The sequence below is a fragment of the Parus major genome, chromosome 1A, assembly GCF_001522545.3.
Source record: "Parus major isolate Abel chromosome 1A, Parus_major1.1, whole genome shotgun sequence".
NCBI classification, from domain to species: domain Eukaryota; kingdom Metazoa; phylum Chordata; class Aves; order Passeriformes; family Paridae; genus Parus; species Parus major.
Window position 1 is genome coordinate 49,699,604 of NC_031773.1, and position 24,112 is coordinate 49,723,715.

The window sequence follows — 24,112 nt, forward strand, 5'->3', positions numbered from 1 at the left end:
ATACTGAGATCGCTGCAGAAAATATCTGCAAGCTACTCTCTGCGCTGGGAGATGGCTCCTCCTGCGTGGTGAATCCTGTTAAGGACCAGATTAGTTTGGCATTTTGTGTGTAAAAATGCACCTTCAGAAGCTTTTCAATAAACCAATTAGGGAGGATGAATCAGCCTCAACTCCAGAGATCAGTCATGTAGTAAATTGAGTTGTAGCTAAAGGGCCCTAATAAACAGGGTGCTTCACTGAAAAGGAGCAGGAGTTACCCCCCCACCTTACCCCGTTCAGTTCCACGATGTGCCCAGCCACCACAGAGAATGTTTTGCTTTGTCCTCTGCTCTATCTGCCTGTTACACCAGGAATGAATATTGCCTCCAGCGGGGCATTTGCCCTTCTCAAGCTGTGCTGCCTCCAGCCTATTTGGAAATGCGCGGTTGCAAACAATGATTGGTACTCTCTGTTTGTGTGCCCGTGTAAGCTGAATAGCAATGTCAGGCTGCTACAGACTCATTCTGAGAGAGGAGAGGGTGGCACAGCCCTGAGGTGCTTCAGAGACACAGCCAGAGATGTGCAGCCAGGCCACTGCAGGACTGCAGCCACTGCTGGCCCATTGATGGGGACTCCAGCCTTCAGCAACCTCTGGTTCACTCATCACAGGCAGCTGAGGGGAATAAGTGCCAGGTATTTCCCAAGTACTGGATCTCTGGCATCCAGAGGGTAGGGAAGAGCCAATGAGGCTTTTTTTCTGTGTTCCCATGAAGGGAGGTACCCTGTGGTACCTCTGTAGCTCACACAGCTTATCTTGGTCATTATCTTAGTCTTATTTATCCAGCTCTGCAGTCTGAACAGGAAAACAAGAGACCTTTCATCTCCCAGATGTGCTCCCCACACACCTTTCTGCTATTACACATTTTTGGGATAAACAGGGATGCCCTCTCAGGTTAGAACTGCTGGAGGACCTACCTTATTCCCCATCCCCCCAGGCACAAGCAGTGCAGGCAGATGGCATTTTTATGCTAATTGCATCGATGCAGGTAACTGCATCTGTACTGCAGGTGCCATGCCATCCTGCTTTGGCAGCATCAGGACACCTGAAACGCCACACCTGCTGTACAGCCTGGTGCCCCACAGAACCACAGACCAAGCAAACAGCGAGGATAAATGCGCTGCAGTGATGTTTGCAGGAAACAGGAAAATGAGTCAGGAAAGTTTTGCTCTGAGCTCTCTGGTGGATTCCCAGCTGCTGACACTGCTGCCTTGCTGGAGTGCCGAGGTGTTTGGAGGTGTTTGCTGAAGCCAGGTGTCCTCATTGCGAGAGGTGGCACTGGGAAAAGAGCGGGTGCATTGTGGGTGCTGGCCCAGTGACTGACATCTGCCAGCACCTTTGCGTCACAGCGACATATTGATATTGGCATCCTGCCGCTGCTTGGGCACCGGCACCTTCCTGGCACACCGTTCGGGCCAGGTGACAAGGTCCTGGCGTTTTGCTGACTTAGGTTATGTATTTTTAGCTGTGTGCTAATTGGTTACAAGAAAAGGCAGCTTCTGCTGGAAAAATTTTCTAGAAAACTGCTGGTCTGAGATAAGGAAGAAGAAACATTTAGCCACACTAGTTACTACGGAAAGCTCCATCGTTGCTTCCTGTGAAACCAGGACCAAAGTCCAGGCTGAAACTTTACCTTGGCGGCACTTCATCACCTGTGGGAGTACTGCTGTGAAGAGGAAGAGCGTTTGGCTTCAGAGGTTTGTCTGACTGGACAGAAACAGCAGGAATGAGCAGGGCTGGGCAAGGCGCTAGACCCCACCTGACCCACTTAGCAGAGAGACAAAATCCTCCATGAAAGAGAGGAACAAAGCTGCTGGAGGCTGAAAGGGCAAGAGGGAGCTGGTCAGCAGGGTGAGACATGGTGTGTAGATGATGGAAGCAGAAAGAAACTGTTCTCAGTTGTGGTGGTGGAGAGGAGACATTTGCTTTGAAGTGGCTCTGAATGATTTCTATGCCTTTGAGCCAAAGGCTAATAACTGAGTTTGTGCCTCTCTTCATGCCTGTGCCTTAGAACTTTCATGAGTCACTGCCTCTGCTCCATTCAAGCACCTTCTGGGACCCAGCCCTTTGTTCTTCCATAGATGTTTCACACCCAGCATCCTGATGCCACCTGATCTCCAGCCCAGTGGGAGCACCAGCACATGTTTTTCCAAGGAATCTCTTCAGAAGATACCCTTCTGCAGGGAGGATACCACCACAATTTTATTCTAAAATGATATTAATCCGTTCAGGAAAGATACACTCTTCATGCCAGCTTCTGGGAGCTCTCTGCAAGGACAACATATCTTACGATTGCCTCTCTCCGATCTGTCAAAGACAAAGCACTGGTGAGCACTCTGCAAACTAGTCCATGAAATCACAGCACGTAAGAGCCTTTGGCAAGAATGCTGTGCAGCAGTGGAAGGGTTAACAGAGGAGTCAGCTGTCTGTTTAGTATGTCTCAGATGTCACATACAAATACCTAAAAGGCAGCTGGGTTGTGTGAAAGGAAATCAACGGATTAAGATTGTGTCTCAACTCAAAAGCTTTTTTGTGACTTCAGGAATGCCTCATATCCCATCTGTTAAATGGAGATAATACCTATCCCACAGTCTTACCATGAAGACAAATTAATTAATCTTATTTTAAGAGGAAATGGAAAGATTTGGATAAATGGTAGTATGTAGTAAGAGGGCAGTAATGTCAGAAAGCTCACAATGGCACAGAGCATGGCAGTGGCAGCTGCAGGTCACTTCGGTAGGAGGGCACAGTTCAGCTCTTTTCACCTGCACCATAACTCAGCTCCGTGCCCTGCGGTGGTCCTGGCTCCTCCCCTGGAGCATACCACAGCCAGCTGAAAACGCCTCAGCAGGGTACCTATGGCACTGCCAGCTCTGCCAGCAGCTGCTCTGCAGCACAGACCATGTGCACACAGCATGCAAGGGAGAACTGGCAGCAGCTTTGGCATCTGCATGGCAGGAGGTGGTGGAAATGGGGTTAGGAGAAGGAGAAGAGAAAAATGGAGGCTGGGCACCATAAGGCAACTCCTTTCTTTGATATCCCCAAGGGAAGTGTCAGACAGACACTGTGTTACCACGATGAGAGGAGTGCTCCCAAGATCTCTCTCTGAACTGTTAATTCCTAACTTGACTGAAGGTTGAAGCCTTCTGCAGCTCCACACAGGCAATACCTTAACTTGGACCCTATCATGCATGTAGAATCCCTGGTCAAAATTAGGAGGGAAAGAGAAATACAGAAACATTGCTTTTCTCTGTATGAGCAGCATCCCAGTCATGAGAATTACAGCTTCTTTCCAAGCCAAGGGTGGACTGAACACGTTCCTTCAGTGTTGTTTGACAGTCTGGCTCATTTTATCAAACCCAGTCAAGATGAATGAGACATGTGTTTACCCTTGGTGGGTGAGCAGACAAAAGCTGCATATAATTGTCTTCTGGGTGCCTGCCACTCCGTGGGGATTTGTAATCATTTTGAAAAAAAGAGATTTCCCCTGTCACTGGAGGAGACAAGCTGGCACCTCAGCAGAAAACATACCACTTAAAATAGCTTTCAACGTGGCCTTGAAAACTATTTTTGGATGGGGAAAAATGTGGTGTAAGGGAAGACTGGAGTCATGTATGGTAACTGTCACTCAAAACCAAAGGCTCTATAATTTCATGAAGATCAACAGATGTAGCACGTACAGGGGATATGGAACACGAAGATAATCTAACTGGTTCCCAGGCTTTGTTACACATGGTGATATTCAAGAAGTCAATAAAGGTTTCCTCACACCGACCAACTCCATTTTTAGTTTTTTCCTTTTTCTTCAAGTTGTTGGCAGGCGGGAGTGTCATCCCCACCCCATAACAAGCCAACCGCAGATTTGTATTATGATCTGTGGATTAGTTCTCCATCAAGTTGCCATGGCTTCCAGACTACGTTCAGGACAATACACGCTGCCTATGCCTTCCTCATTCTAGAGCAGACATTGTCCCCAGCGCTACCAGATTGCAGCTGCATAATAAAATCAACTTTATGCTTTGGTTGAGGATCCCAAGTTTGTTTCTCAAGATCAAAAACGTGGAGACACACGAAAGGGCTGATGAACAGGCTTTGGGCTCTTGCAGACTGGTGTCTCCATCCAGTTGGAAGTCAAATGCAGCAGAAAAAACGATGTGAGATACATATATATATGTACATAAATGCAGGAGAAACCCCCAGAGGCCATCAGGGACAGGAAACCAGTGCAGCCCCTTCCTCAAGAGCTCAGATGTGGTCTGGGGCAGCGAGGCGAGCCCTGGAGTGAGGTGCAGATTGGAGGCCTGGGAAAGGCCGGGAAGAACACAATGCATTGAGCGATGCGAGGTTGCTCTGAGCAGGGCTCCGGGGCTACGGAGCCGGGCAGCACACCCCTCGCTGCCGGATGCTCCTGAAGCGGGGGTCAGGCCAGTACCCCTCATCCCAGGTTCGCCTCAGTTCCTTATGGAAGCGCTGCGGAAACCTTACGCCCAAAGGCAGCCCCGCGCCAGCGGGGCCGGGACCAAGCCGGCCCGCGACGGGGGACCCGGCGCTGCCCGAGGGCCGGGCGCCCCGCACTCCTATGGCCACCGCCGCGGCCCGGCTGGGGGTCCCGCGTCCGCCGTTGTCCCCACAGGGCTGCCGGGCGGGCTCGGCGCAGCCCCGCTGTCCGGCGGTGCCGAGGCGGCCCGGCCGAGCGGCCATTTCCCGGAGCCCCGCGCCGGCCCCGCCCCGCCCCGCGCCGGCCCCGCCCCGCCCCGCCCGGCACCGCCGCCGCCGCCGCCGAAGGTTTCCGAGCGGGGGTCGCGCTGCTCCGGCGGCGTTTCCGGAGATTGCCGAGGGGCTCCGGCCCCTCCCCAGCCGCCGCCGAGCCCGTGACCGAGGCGCTCCGGTGGGTCGGAGCCCGGCGCGCCCGCCGCTGCTCCGGTCGCGTCGCGGGGCTCGCCGCCCTCCTCCTTCTCCTCCTGCTGCTCCCGCTCCTCCGGCAGCGCCGGGCGCCGCGGTGACAGAGCGGGGCGATCGCGGCGGGGGGCGGCCGGGGCTCCGGCGGCGCGGATGGCGGAGGGCGGCCAGCCCCCGCAGCAGCAGCAGCCACAGCCGCAGCTCCTGGCCGGCGGCGGCGCGGGGTCCGCCCGCGGCGTGAAGCGGGAGCCGGAGCTGGAGCAGCCCATGCCCGGCGGGGACGGCACGGAGGGCGGCCACAGCAAGCGGCTGCGGACGGAGGCGGAGGCCGACGGCGGCGGCATGCAGGTAGCGGGCAGGGCCGGGCCGGGCCGTCCCCGGCTCTCCCTCCCCGGGACTCGGCCGGGCCGCGTTTCATTTCGGTTTGCGGGATTCGGCGCGTCGCGCTCGGGCGTGCGGCCCTTTCCCCGCGGGCAGCCGGGCTTGCGGCGCTCCCCCCGGGCTCCCTGGGCCGAGCCGGGCGGCTCCCGGGGGCGCAGGCCAGCACGTGGAGCGGCGGCGCGGGGCCCTGGGGGAGCCGCCGCCGGGTCCGGCGCCCCGGGCACCGCCGGGCAACTCGGGCAGGCCGCGGTGTCCGGGCCGGGTGCGGGGCACCGGCAGCGCTCCGGGGCCGGCGGGTTTTACCCGCGGCGCTTGAGGCTTGTACGGCACCAGGAGAAATCCCAGGTGCTCCCTGGGAAGGGGGAGAAGCCGGGTAGTGGGGCGTCTTCTAGGCTGGTTCAGAATCCCACGTTTCTGTCGTCTGCTGCCAGCGCGGTTTGATCGTCCCCAAAACATCGTTTGTTTCAGGTGCATTGGCCTTTTTGTTTGTGGGGTGATGCTGCCAAGGTGTTTCTGCCTCCCTTTGTCTGGGTGTTGTGGAGGGTTGTTTTATGATTGCAGTTGCACTGGCCTTTTCTGCTTCTGTCTCTCGTGATGAGTATATCAGAGATCTTTGGAGGCAGCGTGATTTATTAATCTGAACTTGTTTCTCTTCTCACCTTTTCTGGGGTTATTTAGCGCTCCTGGCTTTCCAAAGGGAGCATCCTGTTTTCTCCACGGTGTTTCTCATCCAGATGCTGGCCAACACTCTTTCCTTTTTATTTCCCAGGCTGTCCCCAGTTTTCATGCTCAAGAATTACTTATTTTTTAAACAGCTTGTAGCAGGAAGGTTTTGTTTGTGGTTCTGTCTGATGTTCAGCCTTTCGTGGTGGTCTCTCCACCCCACAGCATCATGTTTTCCTAAGTGTGATGGTGTGGCCTGAGCGCTTGCTGGAGCTTTGGACACAAGTGCTGCTGCTTGTGCTGTCCCAAGGGCAAGCGAAAATCGTGCTGTGCTCTTTAATCCCTTGAAGTAGTGTGTTCTCCCACACGTAGGTGTTAAGGATGACTCAGGCAATGTGTACAATTGCAAGGAGAAAGATGCTCGACATCGAAGGAGTGTTTATACGGTGTGCCTTGCTAGGAGTTATGAATGAGTGCACAAGCATGGTGACTTGAAATTCTTCTAGCTCTTCAGAGTTGAACTGAGGCAGAGATCCTGTGTAGTTACAGAAGATGCAGCAGTTTACCCTGCACAGAGTGGTTTAACTGGTTGTTGTTGATACAAACCTGGGTAAATCAACTGAAAATTGCCCAGGACATGATTTGGGCCTGATTTTTTTTTTTTTTTTTTTTTTAGTTGCTGTTGAGTACAATTTTTCTACAGATAAAAGGCTCCCCCTTATATTTACATTGAAAGGTATCTTGGTTTTTGTTCAATGAATAATGCAAGATAGTAAGAGTGCAGCTTTCAGCCATGGGGCTGTAACAGTGTGTGTGTGAAGCAGTGTGAAATACTGGTGGTCATGATGCTAGGGATTGATTGTGGAATTAATTACCAGGAAGCTGGGGTTTATTTCTGTACCAAACAGTGGGAAACAGTGGAGAAATTAGGTGAGGTGCAACTAGTACAGCCCAATTTTTAAGTGTGTCTGTAGTGAGTGTAGCTGTTCTTTAGATTAGGACACCCATATTGTACTTATTTGGCATTCTTAGTGTAATTTTAATCTTTATGTATGTATATATATGGAAAAGATTTTTCAATCCTTTTATTTTAAAAGATGAAAGTAAACATATATATGTGTGCATGTATATATGTACAAATTCATACCATTATTTGGAACTAGGTGATCTTTAAGGTCCTTTCTAACTGAAACCATTCTATGATTCTATGTCCAGAAGTTTCCCTTGACTTTCTTTTTGTTTGTTTTAAAGACTGTAGTTTATATATTTGGAGAATCTTCTCATGTTTGCAAGCAAGAAGTACCAAATTTGAAGCCAAACTTCCCAGTAATATCAGAAGAAGGAAAAATGTGTTCTTTAATGTTTGGGAAATTCGGTATCTTTTTGCTTAAAAGACAAAACACAAGATTGCCCTTCATGAGGATGTCAGTTCAGATAGTGCCTTCTTTTGAAGTACCTATTTTAAAATAACCAGCTCCTCTTTATTAAGTCCTCTATGTTTAACTGTATATAATGCTTACAAGAGGAATAAAGAGCCTATTCTTTGATGCTGTTTTTTTTTTTTTTTCTTCTCCTTCTCATATGTATTTCTGAAAGCTGTAAATGAGACCAGCAACCATTGTACCTTGTTTTTCCTGGAGATCCTGTCAATTTTCTACTTCCTGTTCCAGAGCCATGGGCTGTTGCTGTGTAAACTTGGTGACCTTGTGTCTCAGGACTGATAGCAAGGAATCACAGAATGCCATGCCCACCACCGTTTCTTCTTTGCCTAACCTGTGCCTACCAATGGCTTAGGATATAAACACAGCGTGTAATGCTGAAATGAAACATTAATTTTATAAATTAATGCTAATAATTAACAATAAATTGCTAATGTAGGTGTAAAACTAATAATTTTTGGGGGGGTCTATTAACATGAAATATCAAAACTAGGCTATAGGAAGGTAAGACGGTAGCTAGTTATTAAGATCTTGGGGCTTGAGGGTGCCTAAAAGCTTTGAGTAGCCCTTAAATTTCCTGGGCTTCTTGTTTTCTGCTGTCTCAGGCCAGCATGCTCAGACAGCTTATGCTGTTAGGGTTTCATTATCTAATCCATCTTTGATCAGGCCGGATAAATGGTGTTTGGCCAGTGCTGATCTTGTTAGGAGGGTGGTGTAAAGCTGCTTGAGTTGGGATTGGGACAAATCGGATCATGGCTGCTATCTGCTTCTGGGACATATTTCAGTTAATCATGGCGTGGGAGGAAAAGGTCTACAAGGAACTGCTGTTTTTTAGCTCTCTCTGTTCCATAAATGGCAAAAGTCAAATGCTACCAGCCAGGAATGTCACCTGGAAGTATTTGGATAGGTTTGTAAGCTCTGGAAGTAAAGGGCCCCAAAGGTACTGCTGCTTTTTTACTGTATAAATACTAGCAGAGGACTACCTTGTGCTCTGTTTGCCCACTTGGATGGTTGAATCATTTGGATCAGCTTGCTGATCTGAGTAAAAATAATGCCTAACACAGGGGAGAAGGTAAAAAAAGAAAGTTATATTAGCCTAGGTCACTTGTAAAACTGCACTGAAATGCAGTTGTTGATGCAGCTGTATTTGTTCCTTGTCAGAAAATACTGACTGCTGCACAGATGGAAGAGAAAGTACCCTTGCAACAATCTCTCTCCTCCCCTTTTCCTTGTGTGATGAAAGATGAGAAATGTTGTGGCTAGCTGGGAAGTGTCTCTTTCTCTTTCAAGCTGCAGACAATTGTATAATTCCAGGGTGCTCTTTTTGTCATCCCTTTCCAGGTGCTAGAGGTGTGCTGGACAGTGTATACTGGCTGAAAAAGTTACTAAGATATCTTTCCCTTGCTTTGTGTGGGATTGAACGAGTTAATCAACTCTTGTTTAGTCCCTAAGTTGAATTTTGATTTATCTTTTTTATGGGATCTAGACTGGTAAGGAAAAATTAAAATCATACCTGGTGGTAATACATGGAAGGAATTAGATGCAAGGTGTGAACAGAGCTGATCCTTGTTCCCCTTTCATGAATGACTTTTGTGCTCAGTATCCCTGAGTATTTGGGAGAATTACTCTTCTTGCACCCGTGAGCATGGCCAGCTGGTCAGGACAGACAGTTAATGCAGCTGTGGTCTGCGCTTTGCCCAGTCCACATAAACCTTTAGTGCCAGCAGTGAGTGGTGACTTTGTGTTGTCATTCAGCCATGTCAGCACAGGGTTCATAAAGATGACTAGTGGTGTTGAGATCAGTCCCCTGTGACTAAAAGATGATGTAATAGTCAATAAGTCTGCTCCACAAGATAGTCTGTGGTTTCTCATCCTACCGTGAGCCAGAAGGTGGTCTGTGACACCCTCTAGCAGCCTGACTTCCTTCCAGCACCTTGAACTGCAGGGTGCTGCAGAAAGGGGAGAGTGGGGGCATGACTGGTGCTTCATGACAACCAGTGTCCTTGCTCAAGCTGTGGCCTGTTTGTGGTGCTCCAGGGGGGATGGCAAGAAATCAGTCTGCTGATAATTTCTACATACGTTTGGGTTTACAAATAAGAGGGCTGAGTGTGATTGTAATCGAGAAGGGGCCAGTGAATAACAGCTTTTGTGCTGTCAAGGACCCTTTAGAAGTCTGTATTTTTAAATCTTACAGAAGAGAACATATAGTTCCAGTAAATAGTGGAAAAGCTGTGTAATCAGGTTAGCTTTTTCCTCCCTCTTATTTTTCATGGCATGGCTGTCTTTGTAAAGAGATGTAGAGCAATGCATGGGATACAAGATAATATAGTAAAAGAAATGAAGTTTCAATCTTTCGACCCCTACCTTGGATCCAAGGATGAGGTTTCCTGGGATGCTGTTTCAACAGAATATTCCTGATGTGGTGAGACGTAATGAATCACCTCTAAGTTTGTTGTTGATTCTCTGTTTGCATTTGCCCTTTGTTTTTGTAAATATTTGAATGTTATGAGTTAGACTTGACACAGTCTGGGAACACTTAGAAAATCTCCAGTTCAAAGAAAACCCTTGGCAAACAGACTGAAAGTTGGGATTTTAGAGATGTTAAGAGTGCTTTAATGTTGGCTCTTTTCTTGCCATATTCAGGAAAATGGAAAGCCCAAGTGAAGTATTCTGCATGTGTTAGTACTCCTCCTGGCTCTCTCAGTATTTCTCTGTAGATTCCAGAGGTTTGTGTTCAAAGGTGATGGCCACGTCTGTGAGGTTGGAAGCCAAACAGAGCTCTGGCTCTACTGGAGATGGTTTCCTTCTGCATATGGGTACCAGCTGTACACATAAGCTTTTTATTTTTCCTTTCAGAATTCCCATTTAGAAACACGAGTGCTCTGGTATTTTGCAGGAGGCCTGGTCTCCCCCTTGGTGTTGGAAAGGTTGCCCACCTGGCTGAGTTTGGAGCAGCTCCTGGGCACGTCCTGTGCTATACCCTCTGTTGGCTATTCCTCCCAGTGATGCAGCAAGCAGGGCCCCTACCTTATCCTTGTTCACTGGGGGTTTGCAATTCTGTGTTCAAGGTTGTCTCAAAGATGGTGCTGGTCACAGAAGGTTTAGCAGCTGTGTTCCTGTGCTGGCTTTGTGCTTTACCCTGACCACCCTTTCGGCCACTGCTGCGGTGAGGCCAGTGGCAGCAGGAATACCAGAACACATAAGATACAAAGGAGGCAGCAGTAAAATAAAATAAAATAAATCAACTACTTCGTTTGCACTAGGGGTAGGGAAGCCAGGCTCAAGTTGAGATGGATCTGAACAGGATTCTGTGTGTGGTCTGTGGCCCCCTAGAAACTGCTGCTGAAGGACATACCCCTGTTAGCTTGGAAAAATAAAGCCTGTCGTTAGCAGTGTTTGGTTGGCTGCACAGAAACCTCTGCCCCTCTGGAAAATGTTAGGAATCACGTTATTTGAAAATGTTTTAAAACCTGCCACTCCGTGCTGCTGACTTGTCTTGTGGCACTCAGCAAACCTTAGTTTTTGTATGAAGTGACAGAGAAGGGCAGATGTTTTGGTTGTCTGGAAATTTCTTATTTAATTTGTCCATCTCTGATATTACTTGACCTTCTGTGTGTGTGTTTGCTGTTGAAATGCGGTGGCTGAGGGATCAGAGGAACATCCAGAAGAGAAGTGAGAGAAGCAATTAGAGGTAACGAGTTCCAGTTCATTGAAGCATTCTGTTGATCTACATTTTACAGTGGTATTGAGTGGACACCCGAGTGTAGCTGTCATGAGATAATCCCGATGTTTAGGGATTAGAGCTGCTTGACTGCATTTTGGGCCTTAACTCCCTTTGCTCTCCAGTAAATTTAATTTTGCCAGCAATCTTTTGTATATTCAGTTTGAAAGATATGGATACATTTTCTCCAGCATGCTTCCTCCTCTCTCTGCTTTACTTTCTTGCATCCATCTCATTTTTTCCAGGCTGAATTAGAGATATTTGTAGGAACCAAGTCCAGTGATGGCATGGACTGGATGAAACAGTCCTCACCAGTCCTGGACCTTGTGGTGTTCCCTGTTAGGGCTCTGCTGAGCTGTGCCTGGCTACCTCTCCTGCAGGGAAGCTTTGCTGAGAAAGACCACATAGTTTTCTAGATTGCTAACCTGGGTTCTGGAAGATTTCCAGGGTGTTTGTGAAGCGTTCCAGTCTCTCTCTCATTTGGCTTGTCACACATACATACAACATCTATCTAAATCACCCCTATCAGTTCTCTTGCTGGACCAAAGGAAACAGGATGCCAACTCCTTAGCAGTGATATGAGGTATAGTGGCCACAAAGGTTGTATACAAAAGCCCCCTTTGTTTGATGAGCAGCATCAGCTGAACTAGAGCTAGATCAAGCATCTGCTTGGGCAGAGCAGGAAACTTTGGCAGTTTCTGTCAGCTCACTTGGTGTGACATTGGTGTTCAGTCAGCTATACCATTGTGCCAGCTCCTAACCTTTGGAGTGTGGGCAGAGGGTACTCGTGGTTCACGCTGACTAGAAAAGAGGTAATGAGATCTTCTACTTGGATAAGACAGTGGGATTCAGGCTGTTTTTGTAAACTGGCTGTGTGTTACTGGGGCTGTTGCTTATTTTCGCCTTTGTCTAGGAGAGTTTGTGGTGCAGAAAGATTGGATGCTTGCTTCAAAGAGCATGCAAGAAAGCACTTGTTGCTTTTCTTGCATGACTTTATTGGGTTTTATCTGCTTATATTTGCCTCAGCAATAATGCAGCTATTAGCATAAAGATCAGAAAGAAGCTGCACCATTTAAGGGGGAAAAATCCCTCATCATGTCAGCACTTTTTCCCTCTGACCGTGCATAGCTAAATTTCTTTTAATAGAGAGGCGAAAGAATCAACCTTATGTGGCCTTTCTGTGTGTCACAAATATCCAAATATGTTCCCCAGAGGCCTTTGGGGCCTTGGGATCTGGATCTGGCTCAGGTTTCTTCAACGGACTGCAGTAATTGTGCACTTTTAAGTGAGGCTTTCTGCACAGCTTTCCCACTGCTATTTCTGTAGGAGATTCTTGCAGACATTTGGGGTGGTTGTCACTGTTGAGGGTGATGCCCAGGAAGAAAATCCCACCAAGGCATCACTAAAAAGCCTTGATTTAGTGCTGTGTGGGCTGAGGGGAGGCTCTAGCTGGGATTCTGGTGCTGTAATTTTGCTGCTTGTGGTTGCTGTTCTCCTGCCCAGATAGTGCTGGGAAGGTTGCCTTTCCTCCAGCCTGCTCACTGACCTCAGGCAGCAAGGCGGGGGAAGGTCAGGCTCTGCCCAGCTGCAGGGCTGGGCACCTTCTTCCTGGGTCCCAGGATCTGCAGGCAGAGTAGCCAAGAGTGTCTCTCTGAGCAGCTCCAGTGAGAGATGGTGCTTCTGACCCATCTCTGTCTGCCTCTTTGATTTTATTCTATTCTGTGTCTTTGCTTGCCTTTTGTGGGAAGAAGAAATGAGGGGAAGTGCAAGCAATGGCTTCTTCATTACCCTTTGTACTCTGCTGTTCTGGAAAGCAGGTCCATCAGAGGCCTCTTTCCTACCCTTATTTAGTTTTAAAAGCCCTGTGCAGCTTTGGAGATAAGCTGGACCAGAATGGAGTAGGTTTTCCTTGCCTTTAGGCGCTAGTTCTTGAAGCTCAGCTTTGGAGTGACCTGGGGTGGTTCCTGGGATTAAAGACCTCTGTCTGAGTGGCGCTGCTTCTGTTCCCATGAGTAGGACCAGCCACACAGCCTGGGGAGATCCAAAAGGTTCATTCAGGGAAGGAAGCCTAGGCTGTGATGTTGCTGCAGTAGATGGAACCGTGGGGCATACCAAAGGAAGTGGGGGCTGGCAGCATGGTAGGGGCTGATGTCCTGGGGCTGGTGGCATGTGTGAGGGTGGGAGACAGGTGTTTGTGTTATAGTAGCCTCGGGAATTATTTAAATCATGGGGGAAACAGAGGCAATAAAGCGTATGCTGCACTGCTGCTGATTTGCAGATCTGAATGTCTCTTGGACAGGCTGCAGGAGAATCCAGCTGGCTTCTGAAGCACCTGCTCATCCTGTTATTTGTTTTGTCCAGTAGTGGAAGTTGAGGTGTGGAAATGCAGAATGCTCTCAGTGCTCTAGTTAGAAGAAGAGGTGTGCAGCTCTGCAGTGGTTCTGGAGTTATGTTTGTCCTGGGTCTGGAACTGCAGGTGCTGTTTCCTCCGTGCAGAGGGTTGAGGAGACAGGGAATGTGCCAGGGTGAGAACCTGTGCACAGCAGGCTGCAGCCAGGGAGACTTTAATTTGTGGAGCTTCCACACTGAAGGGGCTGGAACTCCGCCAGTAACTGCCCAACAGGAAAGTGTGACAAGAAGGCATCATGTGAGGTCATAATTATGTGGTCATACCTTTTATGTTTTTAGAGATGACTTCATCTCCGCAAGTGCAGTAAATGGATGGTGCTCACTGAGGCGCTATTAAACTTAATGGGAGTTTTGTAACCAGTTAAAACGGGTGTGAGGTCAGGCTTTGGACTATCCAATATTTTGTTTCTTTTTTTTCATTTTATGTATGACCCCACACTGAATATACTGCAGATAACCTAAACCCTGCACAGAATACAGACCTATTAATTTTTAATGGTCTCTTCTACAGTACTCACCACTGTAGTGTGGGTGCTTCACAGGTACTGATGATTTTATTTTTTTTTAGTTTCCTGAGAGGTAGAAAAGGTATGCTATGTCTTACTGTGGAAGTACAGGATTGAAGTACTTGGTAATAAGACCAGTTTTGCCAAAAAAAGATTGACACTTATAATCTAATTTATTTTTATTTGTACTTTCGATTGTAGCTGGGCCTTTTTTATTGAGGTCGGGTTTTGGGGATGTTTTAATCCTTGATCTACAGCTCTCTACAACCTCCACTATATAAATATATATATGAATGATGCATACTGCTTTCATAGACTAATCCTTAAGTGTGTTATGTTGGCCAAATGTACAGTGATGATGTCTTTATCTTAAAACCCAGCAGAACAGCTTGAATTAAGGAGATTGGTCAGCATCATAGTGAAATTTTACTTGGAAGATAAGGTTTGAAATCTAATGAACATTTTAGGTGGAATGGATGCTGCTTGTCTTAAACTACGAAACCACCTACCTTAGGGTTTCTGCAGCAGTTTTTACTGCTCAGAACACAGCACTTCTTAGGCTTGAATGAAGCAGGAATTAGGAAAAAGTAGCACATAATCCTGATTTATTGTAACATCCCTGCACATGTGGAAACACTGGGAGTTGCATGGATAGTTGCTATTTTTTAATCTGCAGCCCCTGACTTTTGCAGTTGCTATTTTAGGAGAGAATGTAGCTACACTGCCTTTTGAGTTAAAAAGCGTGTTTTGGTCTGTTAAGAAGCAAAGAGCTGCTGTGTGAACAGCAAAGGCAGGAACCGGCTCCTGACCCGTTCCCTGTGCTGGCTCCCAATGGGGGCTGGCAGCTCTCCCCCTTTCCTCAGAACACAGGTCTCAGTGTGGTTGCTTGTGGGGTCAGCGAGGAGGACAGAGGCATGTTTGCTGAGGAGACTTTATGACACATTAGGGCAGCAAAGGAATCCTGCCACTTGGGATTCAGGTGTCTCGGGTGAAAAATACATCCTTGATCATGGACTTGGTGTCTCCTGTTTGTTTGCTGAATAATGAGTCCTCCATGCATCCCATCACTGCCTGCTTTTTATTGCTTCTCCATGGGTGTTCAGTTCTGTTCTCCTTAGCTGAGTAAAGGGGGAGCCAGAATTGTGTTATATGGCTGGGGTTCTGTCATCTTCAGAGAGCCTCAGACAACAAGCCTAGTTTTGGGCTGGATGCCTGATCTTACTGCTAGGATTGTCAGACTACAACACTGGAAGTAGTATAAAGCTGTAGGGGAGGAATAAACACCCCATTCCACTGCTTTTTGGAAAGAGGAGATAAAGACCAACCTGGCAATGCCTTCTTTGTGCCTCTGCATGTGTTATGGGAATTCCCATTGCCTTGAAGTGAGGAGACAAGATGAAGCTGGTGTCCTCTCCAAAGCTTACATGAATCCACTGGAGGTCTGGCATCTGCTAGTGTCACCAGCTGGATCTAGCAGTTTTTTCCCTGTCTGACCTTTATACCCAAGCGCTTCTTGGAAAAGTCTTACTTCCTGGGCTGGTTAGATTTCTCTGAGAGTGGTGTCTGCATGCCAAGTGCCTCATGTTGTGAGAGCTGAGCTGAGATGTCACAGACAGAGGAGAGAGGAGACAAGGCCAACCTTTGAGATGGTGGGATGGGCTCAGCAGGAGATGATAGTGGCATTTGGGGACAGTACTGTCTGTGTGCTGTTTAGGTATCAACCATGGACCAGAGAACGCTTCAGAGAAGAGAAGGAGAATGTAAAAGGAAATGGTCCAACTGTGGATTTTGATTGTCAGATAGAGAGGGTTACAATGGAACTTCACTCTGCAGTGTTTCCATCTGTTGTGATTTAATCTTAACTGGCAGCTAAGCCCCACACAGCTGCTCACTCCTTCCTGCTGGGATGGGGGAGAGAATCAGAAGACTAAAAGTAAAAAAATAATTGTGGGTTGAGATAAAGGCAGTTTAACAGGTAAAGCAAAAGCCACATGTGAAACCAAAGGAAAACGAGGAATTCAGTCACCACTTACCAAGGACAGGCAGGCGTTCAGACATCCCCAGGGAATGTGGGGCGTCATCATGTGTTATGGTGATTTGGGAAGACAGACTTCACTCTGAATGTCCCCCCTTTCTCTTTCTTCCTTCAGCTTTATGTGCTGACCATGGTGCCATGTGGTATGGAATATCCCTTGGGTCACTTGGGGTCAGCTGTCCTGGCTGTGTTCCCTCCCAGCTTCTTGTGCACCCCCAGCCTTCTCACTGGTGGGGTGAGGCAGAAAAGGCCTTGACTCTGTGTAAGCACTGCTCAGCAGTAACTAAAACATCCCTGAATTATCAACACTGTTTCCAGTACAAATCCAAAACACAGCCCCATAACAGCTACTGTGAGGAACATTAACTGTATGAAAGCCAAAACCAGCATACAGTCTATCTGTCCCTTCTCTTAGTGCCCACTTGTGACCAGTCAGTGTTGTTGTGATGGACATGGATGTGGTGAATGATGCTAAGACTGGTATTTGAGTATATATTGTCTGGCCAGCTGATACTTGTGTGTGTGTGTATATATATATATATGATATGTCTGTGTGTGGCTTTGCTAGGAAACTGAAATGATGCTCATAATTAGGTCTGGTTTTTGTGTTTGTCCCCTAATGAGATCCTTCTTCAAAAAGCTTGCTGCATTTCACCATCTTGCCTGATCTCATCTGGCTTTCAACAGGAATATCATATAGTCAGTACCAAATATTACAGTTTCAGAAAAGTAGGTTTTATCTGTTGATAAATCACAAATTAGCACCACTAAGAATTCTTCATGCTTCATGTTCTATCTTGAAACCTCTATGTCTATAGGTCTGATAACATATCTGAGTGTATCTCTTTCTTTCAGCCAGACCAATGTGTAAGTTCTCCTGAGGGTGGTTGTTTCCCATGGGGAAGGTGTTGATTTGAATAGATGGAGGTGCTATGAGACTTCTTCTGTGTGTGTGTGTGTGTGTTTTCCTCCTGTTATTCATTGCTTAAAGGGTTAAGTAAGAATTCCTTCTTTGCTGGTCAGTGGGTTGATGTTTCCATCTTGGGCAGTATCAGGTATTTGTGACTGCTTTGCATGCCAGGAGTAGCATGAGTTGGGTTTGCTTCAACCATGACCCCTTTAAGGACTAGGAATTCTTTGATGGGTGATTACACTTAACTCTGGACTCTTTGTTGATGGATGTGATGGACCATGTACATAGTTCTTGGGAAGGTTTCCTTAAATAGGCATGACCTTTCTAGTGAAAACAGGAATATAGTTTTTGCTTTTTTTCCTCCCCAGCATGGTATTTGTTTCATTTTTGGATCTCATGATTACTGCGGACATTTACCACAGGAGTAGCTCATAGGCTTGGTAGCTTCATAGGGCAGAGTTTGGCAACTCCATTGGAGTTTTGATAGGGGTATTAGCTTGCTTTGCAGTGTGGCGTTTGATAGAACATTTGTTCCATCCTTTCTGTAGCAGCCACTATTTTTCACCTTTGCTGACATGGTTCTCTTTTCTTATCCTGTCTGGCATCCAAAACTCTGAGGCATCTCTATGTGTAGAGAAAGACTAGCCAGTCTTCATGTTTTAATATGTAGATGGGGAATGGATAGTGATTCAGTAGATCTGGATCATCCTGTGTTCTTGTTTCTGTTGTGTTTCAGTAGAGGTGTGGAATCTGTGGGCAAATTGGAGAGAATGGTCCTGTTACCTCAGAATTAGGAGTCCTCTGGCTGTGACTTGAATGTGAATGTGAGGACAGTCTGCCTGAAGTAATGCCTGTCCCTGACTATCCTTGGGAAGTGTAGCAGGAGATGGATGTGTTTGACTCCTCTGTGCACTGAAATCTTCCAGGATGCCTGGTGTCAGCTAGTCACTGTTGCTGACAAGGTGAGAGAAAGCTCTTTTATGAGGTTTGTGTTTAAATAAGCATACAATCTCAGTGCTTTGGCTCTCGTATCTATTGTAAGGAATTCTTTGAAGCTGGTTTTCTTGGATTTGGTGCTTGATAAAGATATGATACATATGGTCTGGAAAAGGGGCAGTGGACAAACTGACCAGCCATGCTGGCACAGTAATACCAAGTTTGGCTTGTGTAGTTTACCTGATCCTCAGGGTTAGTCTGAAATACAAATTTAATGTACATTCTCCTAAGCAATTTCTTATACTGCGTCACCAGTTTCTTGATGCCTGAAATATTGGAAGTTTGCAATTAAAGATTTTGAGGTCTGTAGATCTCTCTGCTTGGTTCTGGGATTGGCAGTTTTTACTTTTGTTTTTAGGATAGGATTTTAATGACAATCCCTAAATCTCTGGACCCCTTGGGCAGGAGTAAACATGTGGCATTGTTCCTCTTCCATGGGTGAATTCCTACCATTGTATGGCTTTCTCTGCCTCTGACTTCCTGGGCAGGATTTTTGATAATTAATACAGTCACATTAAGTAGGGGAGAGTTTCCCAACTTTACTTTGCAGGTAAATATTTTTGTGTCTTGTATGGATTTTCCTGGGGCGCAGAGTCAGTTAGATGGTTATCTTTGCTTTCTGAACAATGTACTTATATACGGATCATTATTGCATAGTGCTCCTCATAGAGGCAACTATCTTCATGAAGTTGCTTTAAAAAAATTACTGTTGCATTTGTACAGGCTGCATTTGAACAGTGCACTGTGAAAATAAGATTGCAGTGAGAAGGAAGGATAGGATGTAGTTATCAGTCATCTCCCATATCATGTCCCAGTGGAGCCAGGGCAGGTGGTCCTGCCTTCCCTGGTGACTCAAGGGGTACTGTCACGTCTGTTAAATTAGCCCTGGATTGGAGTTGCTGGAAGTATGTCTGGTCAAATGCTAATTCAGCATGTTGTATGTGAAGTTAATTGGTAGGGTAGAAAAAGCAGTGTTGCCTGTAGGAAATTTTCTTCTTACCTGCAAGAGCTTAAACAGTAAAAACGTAAAATATCCAGTAGAAAAATTTCTTCCTCCTTGTATGGTTAGCAGTGATAACCAAAAGCAAATTTTTCAGTTCTGTGCTTAGAGCCCTCTGATAGTATTGTCATGGCTTGTGCTTCTGTTTACAGATTTCCCATGTAGCTGAATTAAATTAACAAGACCAGTCAATTCATTGCTGCTGTATTTAAACCCCTGGGCAGCAATGAATCTGGCAAGGATGGAGCGTCATTTTCATGTGCTGCTTGGAAAGGGAGGGTGTACAGAGAAATGAAGTAGTGTTACTGACTGGGGGAGGGGTTCACAGTCACAGCTCAGGTGGCAGATGAAGAGAACAGTGTAGGTTCCCAGAAGTCTTTTTTGTCTATTGCTTCCCATGTGGCTCAGTCATTAGAGAGCAGGAGGTTTTTTTCTGTCATGTATGGGCTAGCCAAAGGCTAGTGTATCCACAGAGTTTATTCAAGTCAGATAGCATTACAGGAATGAAAACAGAACTCTTGGTTCCTGTTCATTGATATAATCCTTTGTTTTTAGCACTTAAATATCCCTGTATTCTTTAGCCTAGCCTCAGTTATCCTGGATTTGAGCCCTTCTTAAATCCTAATTGCATAGCATTCATGTTAGGAAGAGAGGTGGTGTGAGGTGATGCACAGAGAAATGAAACAAGTCCCTCAGGTCACCTGCAGAGGAGCAGAAATCTCAGAGCACTGGGTTCAGTGGGCCATCTTTCCTTCCCTTGTTTGAACTAGGCAGCCTCCTTTATTGCTGTCACCTCCATCTAAAGGGTGGTCCTTGGAAGCTGTTTGGAACACATGGTGAGCTGCACACTGCTCTTGCCGTACTGTGCATCAGCTTTCTGTGTTAGCAGAAGGTAGTTTGTAGCATTTTACAGCATCTTTCCCTAGCACCAAAATTAATTACATTTATGGATCTGCATCCTGTTGTTAGATGTTTCATATTTTCTTTAGGCTTGTGTAAAATACACGGACAAGGTGCTACAGATTGTTTTGGTTTTTTTTAAACGCCTTCTCTCATGAGTCTGCATAGCTTGTGAGACTGGGATGATACTATAAGCTTTGCAGCCAGTTTGGAATTCTGGACTTCACCGTGTCATGTTTGGTTCTCTTGTCTGTTTCCTCTGAGTCTTTTATGTGGAGTTTACTGGTGCAGTTTGCATAGCAGAAATTGTCCTATTGTAGCAGCTGGTGAGTGGATGATGGACAGCTGATTAAGTTAAACCTTCAAAAGGCTTTTGAAAAAAACCCCAGTAGTATTAAATTTATGATTTGCAAATATTCTATCAGTACTACTAGGTTAGATAGCTTTAGACCACCTGGTGTAGGTTGGTCTGACTAAAAACACCCCTTTGCTCTGGGCCACCAATCCTTGTGTTTGTGGGGTATTTACAGTGGGTACAGCCTCTGTGTAGTGACTCTGTGTTGGAGTGCATGGTGTGAACTCATACCTTCAGGCTAACTTGGGAGTAAATAGGTTCTGAAAGAAGTGATCTTTTCTCTCTGTGCTCAATTTGGCTCAAAGTTTCTTTTTCATGATCTCATAGAAAATAAGTAATGCCAAAGAGAAGAATTTGTCTCTAAATCCAGCTGACTGCACTGTGGTGGATGTGTTGCCTCTGCTGTCCTTTCAAGAGGCAAACTGGTGTCCAGTGCTGGCTGTGCCCATCTCACAGTGCTGACAGCAGCAGTGTGTGAGGTGATGTGGCATGACATACCCACAGTGCAGCTGCATGTCACTTCTGTCACCTGGTAGTATCTGTAGCTCCGCAAGGAGAGTCCTCTGCATGCCACTGTCTACCTCTCTCACATCCACATTGCTTTAGAAGTGAGTGGACATCCGCTCCCCTTGCAGAGGAGGGGGGTAAATGTTTGCTCATCTGCAGTTTCTCTGATCCAAGTGTGTTTTCCACTCTGCCTTTGTATTTGATGGTAGGTCCTCCTTCCTCTTGGCGCGTGTCTGCAACGTGCTCATGTGCCGGCATGCGTGTGCTGCCCTTGAAAACAGACCAAACTTATTAAAATCATTGCTGGTTGCCATGGCTGCTGTTGTCGCTGTGGGCTAATAGAAAAGGCAATTACAGCTGCATGCTGGGGAGTGTATGGGGAGGCTGTGGGCAGGGGAGTACAGGCGGCTGCTTGCTGAGGAGTTGTGTGACTGATAGCTTGGATGTCACAGTGAGCAAGCAGCAGAGGAGAGAAAGGCAGGAGATACCCTGTAATGAGGTTTGGCCAGATATGCTATATTTCCACCTCCTGGGCAGGCTCATTGAGAGATTCCCACCCTTCCTTTGATTGTCAGGGGGAATCTCGGGGTTGAGTTTCACGTTTTCAGCTGGGCGCAGCACAGTGCTGCTCAGTGACTCTCAGCTGGCCCAGGAAGTGAAACGGAGTTGGAAAAGTTTGTGTGTTGAAGATACTAATCTGGTCCCTTTCCTGCTGTTTCCTCTCTGTGAATATTCCTAACTTTGTGGTTTCCTGTAGGTTGAATGTCATGATATAAAATAGCTCCAATTTTCCTGGAGTGAGTAGGATCACTTAAGAAAAGTGCTTCTTATAATGAATGTAAAGCTAAGGGGAAATTGCATCCTTCATCTTTATTCTCTGAATTTGGGCAGCATGTGTCCAAGTGATGCCAGCACTGTTTGTGCCAAGTGCAAGCATAAAAAGAACTGGAATTGTTTTATAGTGCAGAGCTTGTAGGAAATCAGTAAATTCCTTGAAAGATTTGAGTTGGGGAAGTAGGTGAGAGCTGTAAATCTTGGGGATATCAAAAACTGCTTTGGCAGTGTTTGACAGAGCACTGCACTCCCAAATTGAAACCCTCTGTACCCTCCAATTTGTTCTGCTTTCCCTTTCCCTGTTCTGCTAAGTAATGGCCTGGGACCTTGCTGCACAGGAGCTCTTCCAGGAGGCTCTCTTTGCACATTGAGAGGCACGTCTTATAAGTTTCTTCTGGCTTATAAATCCATGATGGTGTCAATGGAGCTAAAACCATGGTTGTTACCTCCTTCAATAGGGAGACAAGTCCCTGGAGGCATGGGCAGACGACAAAGTGAGAAAAATAAAACAATCCTCTTGGAGAAGGCAGTGTTGGGATCTTGTCTCAATTTCTCTCTTTCTGCTGTTCTCCCAGCAGCTGTTTCCAGAGCCCCTCTGGATCAAGCCCGTTGGGGGATAGCTGCAGTGACTCACCCGGCTGGGATCGTTTCCGCAGCGTGTGAGAGCCTGGCTTCCCAGGGAGCCGTGGCACCAGGAAGGGGAAGGTTTCTGGTGCGTTTGATCCCTCAGCGAAGATTATGCTGTGTCTGGTTAATTAGACACTGCTGCTTTCTTTACTGGTGTACTAAATATAAATGGAAGAGCTAGTCTAATATACTTAAAGTTGCAAATGTCAGGAGTCAATAGCTTTATTTTCCTCTCGCCAAATCTGATTTGGTTTTAAGTACTGCCACTAAATCTAATGATGCAGTAATTCCTGTTTGTTAAAAGGAATGAGGGATTTAGACTGAGACAGACTTAACGCTTTTCTCCCATCTCTCTCTCATCCCACCTCTTTTTTACAAAGGAAGAGCTACTGGTTTGCAGGTGTTTGTACAGTAAGACCTGAAGGTCAAAAGGCTCGATCTAAATACACTGAACTGAGTTTGTATTCAGCTAATATACCTTTGTTAAGGTTTTCTCTCTGTGCAGTTTTTGGTGCAGACTTGTACATTCCAAGCATTACCTTTGTGACAGTTAGCAGAGTGCCAATTTTTTTTAAAAATATAAAAAAATGCAATAAAGATAAAGAAGCTGCTTTTGGAGCCCAGGCTTCGTGTTCTGTCTGGGAGTCTTTGTTTGCTGAACTACAGTCTTAAGTCCTGGCAGGCCCCAGGGAGATCCGTAATGGGACAGACATCTGTGCTTAAAATGCCTTGCCCTGTTGGTCTGCTGTGCAGGAAAAAGAATAAGTATCAAATGAGATATTTTTTTCTCCCTCTGGGCTCACACTGAGCACGGTGAACCCAATCTTACCTCCGTCTGCTTAGTTGCAGACACCGTTTGCTTGCACATGTCTGAGCTGTAGTGCGACGCCTCGCAAGTACAGCTCGCTGGGAAGTACAGCTGGTACTGCTGGCCGCTGTGTGAAATGTCCCATCCCATATTGTTTGGAAAGTCCTTGAGAGCAGAAATGATGGGAAGAACTCCTCGATTCAGCGCTGCTAGCAGCAGCAGTGAGGATCTGCATCTTGCCGTAGCATCTTGCCGTCGGCTGCAGTAATTGCTGAATTGCTGTTAGTTCATGCCCTGGCTGATCTGGAATGCTTTTGTCCTGGCCAGTAGGATAATGTGGGCTACCTTGTCTTGGGGCAAAACTGGCTGCTGGGTTGGAGGAGGAGGGAGCATGCTCATTATGTGCTGGAGGCATTTTTGCCATGTTGGAGCATGTGCTGGAAGATGCATGATTGAAAAATGAGAGCACCTAGAACTTTAGCCTTGATCTGCCAGGTCTGTTCTGGCCTCAAGACTCGAGGTCTGGCAGAACAGTTTCAGCATTAGGTGTCTCTTTGTGGAATGGGGAGGAAAGAAACCCGGAGATACTTTTTGCACTTCTTGAAGTTTTCCCATTCTAATGGTGGCAAGAAGAAATTGTGTTTCTGGAGTGTGTTGAATTGTAATAATTATTTGTTCTCAGTCTGCATAGAGTAGCTGAAAACTGTCCACAGTGTTTCTGTGTGCTCCAGGTCATCATTAGACATGGCCTGGCATGGACTGACTAGCACAGAGGATTTTTTCCTAAAGCTATTTCCTCTGCTGTACTGATGCAGTGTTATAACGCTATTGCTTTGAAGGTTATCATTTTTCATACCCTCAACACACGTGTATCGTCTTGCCTTATCCCTCTTTTCCCTCCCCGCACTCTTTCCTATTTTTGATAGACAAGTCTAACACAAACATTTCCAGGGACAGAGCAGCGGCTGCAAGAGAATAGCCTTCAACCTCTTCTGCTTTAAGCTTTGGGAGCCGGGCTGATGGCGAGCACATGACGCTGCCGGTGGCTTTTCCTTCCCGGCGGGACACAGGGAGCTGTGTGT

General features: G+C 46.7%; 1 protein-coding gene across 13 annotated transcripts in view; it reads left to right on the top strand.

Moving 5' to 3' along the window:
- Window positions 1-5,074: 5,074 nt before the first annotated feature.
- RBFOX2 (RNA binding fox-1 homolog 2) overlaps window positions 5,075-24,112 on the top strand; it is a 170,984-nt gene continuing 151,946 nt past the window's right edge. For all 13 annotated transcript variants that reach the window (XR_001521684.2, XR_001521681.2, XR_001521680.2 and 10 more), the window contains exon 1: window positions 5,075-5,284. Coding sequence is in view for 8 of the 13 variants with exons in the window: in XM_015628165.2 (XP_015483651.1) it covers window positions 5,090-5,284 (195 nt within the window). In the remaining 5 variants the exon portion in view is untranslated. The remainder of the gene's footprint in view (window positions 5,285-24,112) is intronic.